Source organism: Salvelinus sp. IW2-2015, linkage group LG32 (assembly GCF_002910315.2).
Source record: "Salvelinus sp. IW2-2015 linkage group LG32, ASM291031v2, whole genome shotgun sequence".
NCBI lineage: Eukaryota > Metazoa > Chordata > Actinopteri > Salmoniformes > Salmonidae > Salvelinus > Salvelinus sp. IW2-2015.
The window spans coordinates 32,073,438-32,088,524 of NC_036871.1; the positions used below are offsets into that span (position 1 = coordinate 32,073,438).

At 45.1% G+C, this 15,087-nt stretch overlaps 1 protein-coding gene and 1 long non-coding RNA gene across 4 annotated transcripts in view; one reads left to right on the forward strand and one right to left on the reverse strand.

The window, feature by feature from the left end:
- Window positions 1-7,347: 7,347 nt before the first annotated feature.
- Window positions 7,348-13,296, reverse strand: LOC111956700 (uncharacterized). 2 transcript variants are annotated; one of them, XR_002876306.1, is made up of 3 exons: window positions 12,861-13,296; window positions 9,009-9,387; window positions 7,348-8,078 (listed from the first exon to the last, which is right to left on the reverse strand). It is a non-coding gene; the product is annotated as an uncharacterized lncRNA (long non-coding RNA). The 2 variants fall into 2 exon arrangements; XR_002876305.3 differs by lacking the exon at window positions 7,348-8,078 and adding an exon at window positions 8,581-8,877.
- Window positions 11,064-15,087, forward strand: part of LOC111956619 (sal-like protein 2) — a 13,164-nt gene continuing 9,140 nt past the window's right edge. Inside the window, exon 1 of one of the 2 annotated variants that reach the window (XM_023977125.3) lies at window positions 11,064-11,220. Coding sequence is in view for 1 of the 2 variants with exons in the window: in XM_070436699.1 (XP_070292800.1) it covers window positions 14,035-14,110 (76 nt within the window). In the remaining variant the exon portion in view is untranslated. Of the gene's footprint in view, window positions 11,221-13,493; window positions 14,111-15,087 lie in introns of those variants that run through there. The other variant, XM_070436699.1, reaches the window with a different exon arrangement.

The following is a 15,087-nucleotide window of genomic DNA, read 5'->3' on the forward strand; positions in this document are numbered from 1 at the left end:
CAAACGGTCAGAAACAGACTGCATGAGGGTGGTATGAGGGCCCGACGTCCACAGGTGGGGTTGTACTTACAGCCCAACACCGTGTAGGACGTTTGGCATTTGCCAGAGAACACCAAGATTGGCAAATTCGCCACTGGCGCCCTGTGCTCTTCACAGATGAAAGCAGGTTCACACTGAGCACATGTGACAGACGTGACAGAGTCTGGAGACGCCGTGGAGAACGTTCTGCTGCCTGCAACATCCTCCAGCGTGACCGGTTTGGCGGTGGGTCAGTCATGGTGTGGGGTGGCATTTCTTTGGGGGGCCGCACAGCCCTCCATGTGCTCGCCAGAGGTAGCCTGACTGCCATTAGGTACCGAGATGAGATCCTCAGACCCTTGTGAGACCATATGCTGGTGCGGTTGGCCCTGGTTCCTCCTAATGCAAGACAATGCTAGACCTCATGTGGCTGGAGTGTGTCAGCAGTTCCTGCAAGAGGAAGGCATTGATGCTATGGACTGGCCCGCCCGTTCCCCAGACCTGAATCCAATTGAGCACATCTGGGACATCATGTCTCGCTCCATCCACCAACGTCACGTTGCACCACAGACTGTCCAGGAGTTGGCGGATGCTTTAGTCCAGGTCTGGGAGGAGATCCTCAGGAGACCATCCGCCACCTCATCAGGAGCATGCCCAGGCGTTGTAGGGAGGTCATACAGGCACGTGGAGCCACACACACTACTGAGCCTCATTTTGACTGTTTTTAAGGACATTACATCAAAGTTGGATCAGCCTGTAGTGTGGTTTTCCACTTTAATTTTGAGTGTGACTCCAAATCCAGACCTCCATGGGTTGATAAATTTGATTTCCATTGATAATTTGTGTGTGATTTTGTTGTCAGCACATTCAACTATGTAAAGAAAAAAGTATTTAATAAGAATATTTCATTCATTCAGATCTAGGATGTGTTATTTTAGTGTTCCCTTAATTTTTTGAGCAGTGTATATTCACCCCTTTGCTATGAAGCCCCTCAATAACATCTGGTGCAACCAATTACATTCAGAAGTCACATAATTAGTTCAATAAAGTCCACCTGTATGCAATCTAAGTGTCCCATGATCTCAGTATATATCACCTGTTCTGAAAGGCCCCAAAGTCTGCAACACCACTAAGCAAGGGGCACCACCAAGCAAGCTGCACCATGAAGACCAAGGAGCTCTCCAAACAGGTCAGGGACAAAGTTGTAGAGAAGTACAGATCAGGGTTGGGTATATAAAAAATATCAGAAACTTTGAACATCCCACGGAGCACCATTAAATCCATTATAAAAAAATGGAAAGAATATCGCACCACAACAAACCGCCAAGAGAGAGACGCCCACCAAAACTCACGGACCAGGTAAGGAGGGCATTAATCAGAGAGGCAACACAGAGACCAAAGATAACCCTGAAGGAGCTGCAAAGCTACACAGCGGAGATTGTAGTATCTGTCCATATGTAACGATCGTCTAAGGGAGGAGACCAAAACGCAGCGTGGTAAGTGTTCATGCCTTTTAATGAGAAGTGAACACTATGACAAAAATAAGTGATAAACGAAAAATGGAACAACACGAAACAGTTCTGTCTGGTACAGACAGAAAACAACTACCCACAAAACACAGGTGGGAAAGGCTACCTAAGTATGGTTCTCAATCAGAGACAACGATAGACAGCTGCCTCTGATTGAGATCCACACCCGGCCAAACACACAGAAATAAAAAAACATAGAACACAAACATAGAATGCCCACCCCAACTCACGCCCTGACCAAACCAAGATAGAGACATAAAAAGGATCTCTAAGGTCAGGGCGTGACAGTACCCCCCCCCCCCCCCCAAAGGTGCGGACTCCGGCCTCAAAACCTAAACCTATAGGGGAGTCTGGGTGGGCATCTATCCGCGGTGGCGCTCTGTTGCAAGGGCCCCGGACAGGGGGGGCGGACTCTGGCAGCTCCGGACAGGGGGGCGACTCTGGCAGTCGGACAGGGGGGGCGACTCTGGCAGCTCCGGACAGGGGGGGGCGACTCTGGCAGCTCCGGACAGGGGGGGGGCGACTCTGGCAGCTCCGGACAGGGGGGGGCGACTCTGGCAGCTCCGGACAGGGGGGCGACTCTGGCAGCTCCGGACAGGGGGGGGCGACTCTGGCAGCTCCGGACAGGGGGGGCGACTCTGGCAGCTCCGGACAGGGGGCGGACTCTGGCAGCTCCGAACAGGAGGTGGGGGCGACTCTGGCAGCTCCGAACAGGAGGTGGGGGGGCGACTCTGGCAGCTCCGAACAGGAGGTGGGGGGCGACTCGGCAGCTCCGAACAGGAGGTGGGGGGGCGACTCTGCAGCTCCGAACAGGAGGTGGGGGGGCGACTCTGGCAGCTCCGAACAGGAGGTGGGGGGCGACTCTGGCAGCTCCGAACAGGAGGTGGGGGGGCGACTCTGGCAGCTCCGAACAGGAGGTGGGGGGGCGACTCTGGCAGCTCCGAACAGGAGGTGGGGGGGCGACTCTGGCAGCTCCGAACAGGAGGTGGGGGGCGACTCTGGCAGCTCCGAACAGAGGTGGGGGGGCGACTCTGGCAGCTCCGAACAGGAGGTGGGGGGGCGACTCTGGCAGCTCCGAACAGGAGGTGGGGGGGCGACTCTGGCAGCTCCGAACAGGGGGGGGGGCGACTCTGGCAGCTCCGAACAGGAGGTGGGGGGGCGACTCTGGCAGCTCCGAACAGGAGGTGGGGGGGCGACTCTGGCAGCTCCGAACAGGAGGTGGGGGGGCGACTCTGGCAGCTCCGAACAGGAGGTGGGGGGCGACTCTGGCAGCTCGAGGGTCCGGGCTGGAGGAAGACTCTGGAGGGAGGAGACGCAGAGACAGCCTAGTGCGTGGGGCTGCCACAGGGCCCACCAGGCTGGGGAGACCTACAGGAGGCCTGGTGCGCAGAGGAGGCACTGGATGAACCGGGCTGTGGGGGAGCACTGGAGATCTGGTGCTCAACGCTCGCACCTCTCCATTAGGCTCAATGCCCACTTTCGCCCGGCACGGGTGGAGCGCAGGCATAGAACGAACTGAACCCTCCCAGCGCCCCGGAGACACAGTACGCAGAGCCGGCGCAGGATACCCTGGGCCAAAACGGTGCACCGGAGACCAAACACACTAAGCTGGCACAATCCGCCCTGGCTGGATGCCCACTCTCGCATGGCACTTGCGGGGGGCTGGCCTATAGCGCTCCGGGCTATGAGCGCGCACTGGCGGCACCGTGCGCTTCACCGCATAATACGGTGCCTGACCAGCACCACGCTGCTTCCGGTAAGCACGGGGAGTTGGCTCAGGTCTATCGCCTGACTCCGCCAATCTCCCCGTGTTCCACCCCCCAAAAATTGTTTGGGGCTGCCTCTCGTGCCTGCTGCGCTGCCTTGCCTCATATCGCCACCTCTCAGCTTTCGCTGCCTCTATCTCTTCCTTCGGGCGGCGATATTCCCCAGCCTATCTTCCAGGGTCCCTGTCCGTCCAATATCTCCTCCCAAGTCCAGGAGCCATTGCTTGAAGAAATAAAATAAGCAAACACGTTTAGTGTTCGCCAAAAGGCATGTGGGAGACTCCCCAAATATATGGAAGAAGGTACTCTGGTCAGATGAGACTAAAATTGAGCTTTTTGGCCATCAAGGAAAATGCTATGTCTGGCGCAAACCCAGCCCCTTTCATCACCCCGAGAACACCATCTCCACAGTGAAGCGTGGTGGTGGCAGCATCATGCTGTGCGGATGTTTTTCATCGGCAGGGACTGGGAAACTGGTCAGAATTGAAGGAATGATGGATGGTGCTAAATACAGGGAAATTCTTGAGGGAACCCTGTTTCACTCTTCCAGAGATTTGAGATTGGGATGGAGGTTCACCTTCCAGCAGGACAATGACCCTAACCATACTGCTAAAGCGATGCTCGAGTGGTTTAAGGGGAAACATCTAAATGTCTTGGAATGGCCTACTCAAAGCCCAGATCTCAATCCAATTGAGAATCTGTAGTATGACTTGAAGATTGCTGTACACCAGCGGAACCCATCCAACTTGAAGGAGCTGGAGCAGTTTTGCCTTGAAGAATGGGCAAAAATCCCAGTGGCTAGATGTGCCAAGCTTATAGAGATATGCCCCAAGAGACTTGCAGCTGTAATTGCTGCAAAGGGTGGCTCTACAAAGTTTTGACTTTGGGGGGGGGGGGGTGAATACTTATGCACGCTCAAGTTCTGCTTTTTTGTCTTATTTCTTGTTTGTTTCACAATAAAAAAGATTTTGCATCTTCAGTGGTAGGTATGTTGTGTAAATAAAATGATACAAACCCCCCAAAAAATCTATTTTAATTCCAGGTTGTAAGGCAACAAAATAGGAAAAATGCAAAGGGGGGTGAATACTTTCACAAGCCACTGTAAGCTGGGCTGGGCTTGGTTAAAACCCTGGAGGTGGAGGTGCTGCCCAGCCTATAGTTTTTTTTGAAGATCTGACATTGTTTCAAAGCTACAAATTCAACATATTTTTTACAAGGTTTGTCTATGTTGAAAATTGGTTACCATGATGACATAATCCTGTGGTTGAAATTTTGCACTCAGAATCCAATGTATTTTCCACGTGAAAATACCCTGAAAATTAAGTTGAAACAATGTTGATTTAACCAGTTTGTGCAGAGTGGGTAGCTTTTTATTTATTTTTCTGGAGTTTACAGATGAGAGCTGAAAAACACTTTAGCCTGTTGAGAGGCACCGAGAGAGCGAGAGAGACAGAGAGAGAGTGTCACGTTCTGACCATAGTTCTTGTGTGTTTTGCTTGTTTTAGTGTTGGTCAGGACGTGAGCTGGGTGGGCATTCTATGTTGTGTGTCTAGTTTGTCTGTTTCTATGTTTGGCCTAATATGGTTCTCAATCAGAGGCAGATGTTTTGTGTTGTCTCTGATTGGGAATCATATATAGGTGGCTTGTTTTGTGTTGGGATTTTGTGGGTGGTTGTTTCCTGTCTTTGTGTTTCTCTGCACCAGCTAGGACTGTATCGGTTTGCCACATTTTATTATTTTGTTATTTGTAAGTGTTCACAGTTTTGTAAATTAAACATGTTGAGCACTGGCTACGCTGCGTGTTGGTCKGATCCTTGTTACACCTTCTCTTCTCGTGAAGAGGAGGAAGGCTGCCGTTACAGAGAGTGTGACGGCCTAAGTGACCACATGTGGTACTCTACAACTACAGGTGTAGGATCTTAATTTGAGCACAGTTTGCTAAAACAGGAAAATAATATTGCAGCAACAGGAAATTTGACTTATGTGGATTATTATTTATGGARATTTTTGTAGGGGTTTAAACATTTTATTTGTCATTAGAAATTTCAAAGTGGAAATTACAAACTTCAGAAGCCTTTTTAAACTTCCAATACACTAAAAGATGTACATTTTGCTGCAAAGCTCACTATTCAGCTTTGAGCTGTGCCTTTTTGGCCACAATGTGACATGGTTGACAACAGTAGGGGTGAGCATGCGGTCTTTATAAACCCTTTGTTATTTGCATATGCTCATCTATGTTTTTATGGCATCTGCTTTATGCCATCATTATATATGTTATCATTTTGTCAGGCCAACCAGTCACTGTTTTACAGTATGCACAAAATGGATATAAACAAATATGTCTAACCTGATAGCCTATTATTGACTGCGCGAGATGGATAGGAAGGAAGAGAAATACCAGAACATCAGACAGTGATGTCAATCCCCTGACTTATTTCTCTAGCACTGACCTTAAATGGTAAACATGGTTTGCATGTTTCTATGTAATAATGACAGCAGGGTAAGTACTGGAATGGTTCTGCCCAGGATGTGGATAAGTCTTAATAACTAAATTATGTCTAGAGAGAGAGGACAACACGTGACTAGTATTGACAGACGTGGAGAGACTAGGTAAGCACATAACCATGTAAAACATCTAGGGATTATATAGGGAGGAGTTTCACCATCTTAGATGGGAGGCAGTTTGCAGTAAAGCAACAGATGAGCAAAAACAGAGTAATTGAAAAGTGTTGAAGAATTTAACCTTTTTGTACTTAAATAATTTTCACTTCTCACAGGGAATTGTAGAGGGGTTGGGTAGGACAATCACCCTCTTCAAAGCTGATCACTGCTCCATCCAACACCAAGTAAGGACTCTAACCTATAAATCTCAAATTACCAGGAAAGGACATCTCTACTTTTGAGCTTAAAAAAAAAATACTACTCATCTGTTATCAGATGACTGACTTTAACGATACCACTGCCTTTCCATGTGGTCTGGATCCACCCTATTACACAAACATGATCGGTATCGTGGTGGACTGGATCATATTCCTCATAGGATTTCCTGCCGTCTGCCTGGCCAGTTATGCCCTGTTCAGTTTGGTCAAAACCGGCCGAGTGGCTCCCGTCTATGTGATCAACCTGCTCATKTCAGACCTTCTCCAGATCACCATCACGCTGGTCTTCATTTTCAGTAGGTTCTTTGACACCACATGTTTGCCTTTCATYAAGGCCCGCTGCCTGTCAAGGATCTTTGTTCGCCTGGGCCTCTGCACCAGCCTGGGCTTCATGTTGTTGATCTCCCTGGAGAGGTACATGGTGGTGGTCTGTCCTCTGTGGTACCGCCTCCGACGCTCAGTCAAAAACTCCACCCTGGTCTCTCTGAGCCTCTGGGCACTGGCACTGGTTTACGTTACCTTCGATTACATATTCTTGATCGACATGCAGTACTCACTGATGATTTTCTCTGCCATCTCCCTGTTGCCTGCCCCGTTCCTGGTGTTGCTGTTCTTAGTCACTCAGAGGGCCCTCTCCAGGAGTATGGCTTTCAGGGGGGCAGAAAGGAGGAGGATTCTGGGAGCTCTGGGTCTGGTCCTGGGCAGTTATACACTCCTCTTCCTCCCGTACAGCATCAGGAACCTGTACTACTCCATCAAGGCCCATGCKCCCTCAGTGTCAGACCCAGTCAGGGACCTGTCCTCTGTGATAACCAGTGCCTTGTTGTACCTAAGCCCTCTCACTGACTGCTTCCTCTATATCTTCATGAGGAGGGACCTCAGAGACACTGTGGATGCCTTCCCTTGCTGCAGGAGGCTGCTCAGTGTGGGAGACGGCAACAGGAGCAGTAGACAGACTGATCAGGGAGACACACAGACTGGCGCAAGACTGTCCGGTTGATCGTGTCTGAGAACATTATTTTGTGCAATGAAAATGTCCACTTTCATTCACATGGGTTTCTGCTATGGCACCTTCCTATCCTCTCATATTRGTGTGGTTAATTTATTTTGTATTTCTATGTGGGCACCAAGTTCTACAGTACGGGGGAATTGTCTCAGCACTGCACCAACTTATGCAGAGAAAAAAACATTTCATATTTGCAGAAATATTGACATTTATATTGTATCACAAAAACAATTACATTTACTGTCACATTGTTATTAGAGTATTTATCAGAAATGTTAGAATACAATGTCACATGGAACCTACCTATATGCTAGCTAAACAGATCTACAAAGTCCTTTACTTGTGTTACAATGTCTCTATGATGTTCACCAAACGAAGTACACAGAAAATCATGGTAAGACTGTACATGTAGAAAGAACATTATGCAATTTCAGAATAAAATACATGACATAAAGTCAGTTTTTGGTGGTATGGTACGTACAGTATGACCATATCGATAACAGGTTTCACGTTCAATATTTCTAAAGCTGATGTTTCCTCTGTAAAATGTTACTTGATTTCATTAATGTTTTCAACATTAGTAAATTTCACAATAAAAAAAAAAAATAGGCCTACATTATAAAGTCAGCTTCGGTTTTCGTCAAACTAGCTAAATAAATTGACATAGTGTGGTCGTGTGGATAAAAGGGTTCACTTTAAAGATTTAAAGTGTATTTTTCCCTTTCTAAAATATAACTTGTTGTCCCAGCTCTCCGCTTCACTGGACCCACATGACTCACTGGACTTATATTCACTCGTCCTATATCCCGAAACATCTTCAGCATTTCCAGACTTCCCCTCTGTCAGCCAATTGGATACCCTCAGGTATTCAGCCGAGCTCACTGGTAACACAGCACAAGAATTCAGGCATTGTGAATTAACAGAGAAAATGTTCTGACCATTCACGCAACAAAATACAACACATTATAGAATTGTACTTTGGATGTACAAGTACAGTATGTATGTACGGTACCTTCAGAAAATATTCACAACCCAATTTAAAATGGATTAAATTGAGATGTGTCACTGGCCTAGACATTTTTACAAACTAACAAAAAATGTAAAGTTTAAATGTCTTGATTCAATACGTGTTCAACCCCTTTGTTGTGGCAAGCCTAAATAAGTTCAGGAGTAAAAAAATAGCAATTTTTTGTACCCATTGCCTGATTTATGAAGGTCAACAACCATTTGTCTCTGTTTGAGTTCTTTGCATTTTCCCATGGTAATAGTTGACAAAGGAATTTCACATTCTTGTTACCTCCTTTTTATACCCCAGTGAAACAGGATGCCATGGAAGGCCACAATACTGTATACTTCCTTAAAATGAGATTGTTAATGCAAATGTAATTTTGTTTGCTTTTATTTATAAGAATCTTTAGGGGTGCCAATAAAAACAAAACATTGTAGGCAATGTTCAAAGCTATATACAGGTGTTGTCAAACAGAATTAGCATAGAAGGTCCTTGGAAAGCTTTTCTGAACAGCCCAGTCTTTAGCTGAGCCTTAAACGAGGCCAGAGACTCTACAGCCCTGACAGTGACTGGAAGTGCGCTCCACAGCCGAGGAGCCGCAGTACTGTGTTTCCCTGGGACAGACAGAGATGACTGACCCAAATCACCTCCCAGAGATGCAGATCATTCTCCTGGGTAAGAAAAGGGCTGATAAGTGTCAGGCAGGCAGCACCATACCTGCCCGAGTTGAGTCTGAAATCAACAGCGAGACCGTGGACAATGTAAGGAGACAGGGGGACGTCGGGGGAAAGTGGCAACTCACCGTTGTYGAAACTCTAGGATGGTGGAAGACCTTCTCTCCGTGGAAGTCCTGGAACTGGTGATGACAGCGATAGTGCAGTGTGTCTCTGAATCCCCCAGGCCCCCATGCCTTCCTCCTGTTCATTGATTTGGACTCAATACTGGAAGATAAGAGCAGGGGAGCTGTGGAGGAACACCTGAACATGGTAGGCCTTACCGTGAAGGGCTTGTCTTTGTGTCCCCCTCGACCCCATGCCATCCTTCTAGTCATTGCTGCAGGTATACAGCAGTTCATTGAGAGTGATGGGAGAGCCCTCCAGTGGCTCCTCAGGAAGTGTGACAACAGATACCACATCCTCAATGTCAAGAACAGGGTGGATGTCACTCAGGTCATAGAGCTTCTGGAGAGGATTGAGTTGATGGTAAAAGCGAAAGTCAGGGAGTGAAGTCGGCAAGGTGCATATGTGACAGCCGAAAGTTGTACACTGACATGGCAGTGCCAGTGTTGCCATTGTTCATAAAAGTTGTTCTTTATAATGTCGAAATAAACATGTATAATATATGTGTGTATGCTACATTGTACAATCAATTGGTGAGAGAGAGCCTCAAATATCACATTCATTTCTACATATCCATTATAAACATTGCAGCAAAGTTGGTTCCTGTTTCAGTCACGTCTTTGGTCACTTTCGTGTGGGTCAAACACAAACACCCTAATGATTAGTAGACAATAGAGCCTCCCACAATGCATGCGATCGCTGCAAGATAAAGTTGGTGAAGCTTGCAGAAATTTGCAGTCGACTACAGTCAAAACTTCATGACCTTTGATCACATGATTTTTGTCAAGTTCATGCAGTCCACATGTAGGCAAGTCAGACAATTTGTATCCCCATAATGCAACAAACTTGGAAAGGCGGGACCAACAATGGTCACCAACTTGACAAAAGTGATCCGCTCGAATGTGCCCAATGGCAGCAACACAACCTTGTTTTTCATGTTAGTGAGCCACCTAGTGGACACATTCCTCTTCATGAAGGTTTTAGATTTCATAAATTACAGCTTGCGGCTTGGCTGGGGTAGACCAAATACACTCACCTTGAACATGCAAGTGTGACTACCATCTAAAACACAATGCGAGACTATCTACTGCGTTTAATAATAATATATTGGCATACACAGCCTGATAATAACAGTTGCATTGGTGGGGAGTTCAGTAGACCTACATGTCTGACCAAAGCCTGAATAGGGGCATTATATTTTCATAGACCTGTAATTGTCTGAGATGTGGGATGATATTTTGACTACTAAAAGTTAGGCAGTGGCACTGACTATTGTTAACATTCTTCATTTGCCATTTAAATGTGCTGCATATTTTGCTATAGGCTTACTGCATTCTTTTCATTGTCTTTAATGAATTTCCTCTATGTAGCCTACTATGTATGCATTTAGAATACAATAGAATAGAAGGTTCTATTCTAAGGAGACACATAGGACCATTATAATGTGACCACAAAAGATAGCCAGGTGGAAAAATAACATTCCTCCATTGTAACTTCTAGGGGTAGGCTGGGCCTTATCCAAATTGTGCCTGGGTGTTACACAGGATTTGCACAAWGCCCCCATGGGCGAATACGGGAAGATGATTTAATTCGTTACATTTATGTTTTTCAGAGCAATATGCAAGGCGGTAAAAATGCTCAGTGGGTAGGCTCTCTAGTCACGGTCAGACTGTGTCCTAGGCCAAGTCACGGTGGCGATGAATGTCATTAATTATAGAGGGAGAGTGTCCGGATAGGACGGACAGACCGCCAAAGAGACAGCCGTCAGTGCCTCAGAGACTACAGATGCAGGTCGAGAAGCAGGCCGCCCTCGCCAAATAGTCTACAAAGAGGGTTGAACGGGGAAGGGGCGGAGGATGACAGGAACACTAATCCAATTCCCTTTCGTTACCGCATAGTAGCTTATCTCCTCCCCCGGCTGTTTCTCTGGGTCAGTCAAAACAATGAATTGATGGACTACATTTACGATATCAAATAGTCTCAATTCACGGCGACGATATAAATAAATAATTTAACAATGCGGTGTTCCGCCCGGCTGTCAAAGGGACGACTGCGCATCTTTGTGGCTGTATGCCGGAAAAGGCTATGTTGATGTCCCGACTGGGAGACGTAGCCTATTGCCCAACATATTTTATCATTTTGTAACCACTATCAAATATCATCGATTCATACATGGTGAGTAATTTCCTTTATCTTATTCATGTCGACGACGCAAACTAGGGATATGAGCAATTTGTAGCGATATTTTAGGGCAGTCATAATAATTTATGAAATCATAACTTGTTATGATCAGTGCGCGCGCAGGCATGCAACAGGTCGCCGGTACAGTAGCGGGACAGCAGAAGTTATCGCGCTGTTCTGACTTGTATGAAAATGTTAGATCGTCGCTTTAAATGTCACGGTGCGATGGAACGAAAAACACAAATGCTTTGTTGGCACAATAGGCTATGTTTTAATAGAATGAAATAGTTTGCGAGACACGGACAACAGATTTAATTGTTTCTTTGTATAAACCTTTAAAATATTTTTCTAGCTATAAAACGCTGTCTAAATATATCGTAAGCCTCTGAAAAGGGAATTCTAAAATGTAGGCTAATGAATGTGTAGGCCATATCAAACAGTCAAATCAGGACATACATCACGGTCCGGCAGCATAGACACGTTGATCCCAAACCATAAATTCCCTTTTCAATGCACAAATTATGGGAGGCAAGGATTACAAATGTGGGCTATTATGACAAATAGGCCGCTAAATATATTTTTTGTATCGTTATTGACTCAAAGCATATGGTGCCAACTGTGAATCGGAAACCTACACTAAGAAAAAAAGGTGCTAACTAGAACCTAAATGGGTTCTTCGACTGTCCCCATAGGAGAACCCTTTAAATAAAAAAATGTTGGTTCCCAGTATAACTCTTTTGGTTTCAGGTGGAACCCTGTAGAATAATTTCCACAGAGGGTTCTACCTGGAACCAAAAAGGGTTCTCCTATGGTTAGACGAAGAACCCTTTTTTCTAAGAGTGTATTTTATAGATAAACTTAAATAGGCTTGGTGAATACCAGGCTTTCTTATTTTAATATTTAGATGTTTGTATAGGCCTACAATCCACAATGATAAATTATCATTTAATTTCTTGATATGTACAAGATTTATGTTATCAATCGATTTTCAATTATTATTTAAAACTGATTTGGGGTAACAGCCGAGGGTGCAACACAGTTAAGCCTGTGTTTGTGTGTATTTGGGGGCGATGTCCGCCCAAGATGTGCGGGCCTGTGTGCAGACCAGGAGGACACGGTCAAAATCAGAGCAAAGAAATACGCATTATTCATGTACAAACATTTGCAGAATTACGCACAATCATGAACACACATTTGATACAATATAGGCTAGCCTAGGCCTACTGTACATTTATGGAAGAGTTTCATGTTGGCCTATGTGATATATATTTAAGTATAACACAGGGAACTGAGCTTGTACCCATATTTGTGGCCACTGGGGCTTAGACTATATGGTAGTTAACGTAACCATGCCTAATAAGGCCCTGCATTTCTTTACCGTATTGGCTTGTTTTCCGTTTGTTTTGCGTAAACTTCATTGCAAATCGATTGCAGTAAATCCAGCAGTAAAGACTCAATGCCTATAATCGTGGAGTTGAAATTACGTACAGTAATTTACTGCTTGTTGTGGCTAGAGAACATTTGCTCACAGGGGACCAAATGTATTGTGTATGCGTGCCTGGGTACGGGTAGGTCCAGTAAAAAAWATATATATATATTTTCCCCCCAATCTGGCTACCCCTCCTTTTCATTACCTTTCCACGTGGTAAGCAGTAGAGCTCGAGTTTGAAAAGGAAGCATTGTGCGTCGCGTCAGTGGTCCTGTGTATTCGAGAGGCTCACAGAGGGTGATGCTCATTCAGCTGTGTCCTAGCCCCATTGTTGCGAATTCCTGTTCATTCAGGGGCCTGTTAATGGAGCTCGTGCATCCGAAAACTGGTAGGGAGGTCATTCGAATTCCAAGTTGGGGTTCCACCAATCACCGTCCGCCAATCATCCTTTCCAAGCAATTGACTGGATTAACCTACTTGAATAGGACATACATAATTAAGGGGTGATGCTATTTTATGGGTAGGCCTACATGTACCCAAACACTCGCGCGCGCGCACACACACACGTTGTATACAATATAAAGAGAAACATCTAATCAAGGGAGAAGTGTAAATTAATTGGTCTGTTCTTCATCAAATGTATAGGGACTATAAATGTTGCACATGGGGACGCAAAACTTTAGTATATACTGAAATCAAAACTTTAGTATATGCTGAAATCATACTGAAATCAAAACTTTAGTATATACTGAAATCAAAACTTTAGTATATGCTGAAATCATACTGAAATCAAAACTTTAGAATATACTGAAATCAAAACTTTAGTATATGCTGAAATCATACTGAAATCAAAACTTTAGAATATACTGAAATCAAAACTTTAGTATATATTGAAATCAAAGACAGCACTTGGGATACTCACGATTGTGTTTATCTGAGGGACAGAACTTGATGGCTTTTGTGGGTGAGGTGGGTTACTAGAAGGAGGCAAGTGGAGTGAGGAGGGAGTCATGGCTCAAAAGAAGTGTTCATTCGCCATTTGAATGCAAATGTAGTGGTTGAACAAGAGGACTGTGTGTGTGTGTGTGTGTGTGTGCGTGTGTGTTTTGTGGGAGGAGGAGGGGGGTCTAACGGTGAGTTTGAGAAAAGAAGACTTGTTGAGAGAAAAAATTGAAACACATGCCTGTAGTCTTCACAAGTTTTTCACTTTTGCACCACGATGCCACCAACGGAGTTGGACATTTGTGGCGGAAAATTCACCTGTGCTTCTCTTCTAATTCGCGTAATTTAGTTAACCACTTTTTCAGTGTGCAGGGAGAAAAAAATCTAAGCATTCTGTTGGCCCATGTACCGCTGCATCAGTCGCGTCCTGCTGAAGCATGTCTCGTCGGAAACAGAAACGACCCCAGCAGCTCATGAGCCCGCTCCCTGCCGCCTCTCCAATACTAGAGCATGGTGAGAAATGGACTATTATTGATATGCAAGTCAACAACTGAATACAGTAGCTATTAGTATGGAAATAATCAACTTTTTATGTTGTGTTGTCAAATGTTTTTTTTTCTCCATTTGTGTTTTTCAAAATATAGCTTGACACGATTTTTCAAATAAATAGGCCAAGTTGTTATGTTGTTTTTTGGAAATATATTTTTCTGGGTAGTTAATAACTTGATTTCCTCCACAGAACAGTGCTTGTGTAGTGGCACATGTTTAACGAGACTTAAAGCGACAGTATATAGTACCTGTCACCTGGAAAGTTTTGGCGAGAGTTTTATTGAAAACGTTGACCCTATCTCTGTCAGTTCAGAATCTAAAGTTGTGGGGATGCTATGATGCTCCTTTTAATATGTCAGCAATGGTGTGATATTATTGCAATTATTGTGTCTTAGGAGTCTTGTTTTCTTCTTTCTGATCCTATGTATTAGTGTATGTGTTTCTTTCCTTCTCACTGCCTTCACCAACCCTCCTTGTATTGTCAGATTGAAAGACACAGACCACCCAGTTGGTGGGCATATAAAGAGGAGGAAAGAGGAAAACGTAGAGGCAATAGAGTATAGAGAAGATGTTACAGTGTTACACTGAACAGTCTTATAAACTCTATCGTTCCAAATATGCATGTTTTTTCGATTTTGGAACGCCGTTTAGGAGATGAGAGGGAGATGGTAGAGGAACTGATGAACGCGAGAGGTGCTTTATAAGGTGTTGTAACTGCAATAACATGCAATCCCATTGTCCCTCTAGGGCTTTGTCGTTGAGCAGTGAGGCATGAACATACCTAAGAACTAGTGTGTGTGTGTGTCTATATGTGTTTATATGCGTTTGCAGGTCTACGACCAGTCACAGAGGGCTAATTAGGTGTAATAGTTTAGTAACATTGTGGTGGTAGGTTTTAGTAATATTGTGTGTGTGTGTGTGTGTGTGTGTGTGTGTGTGTG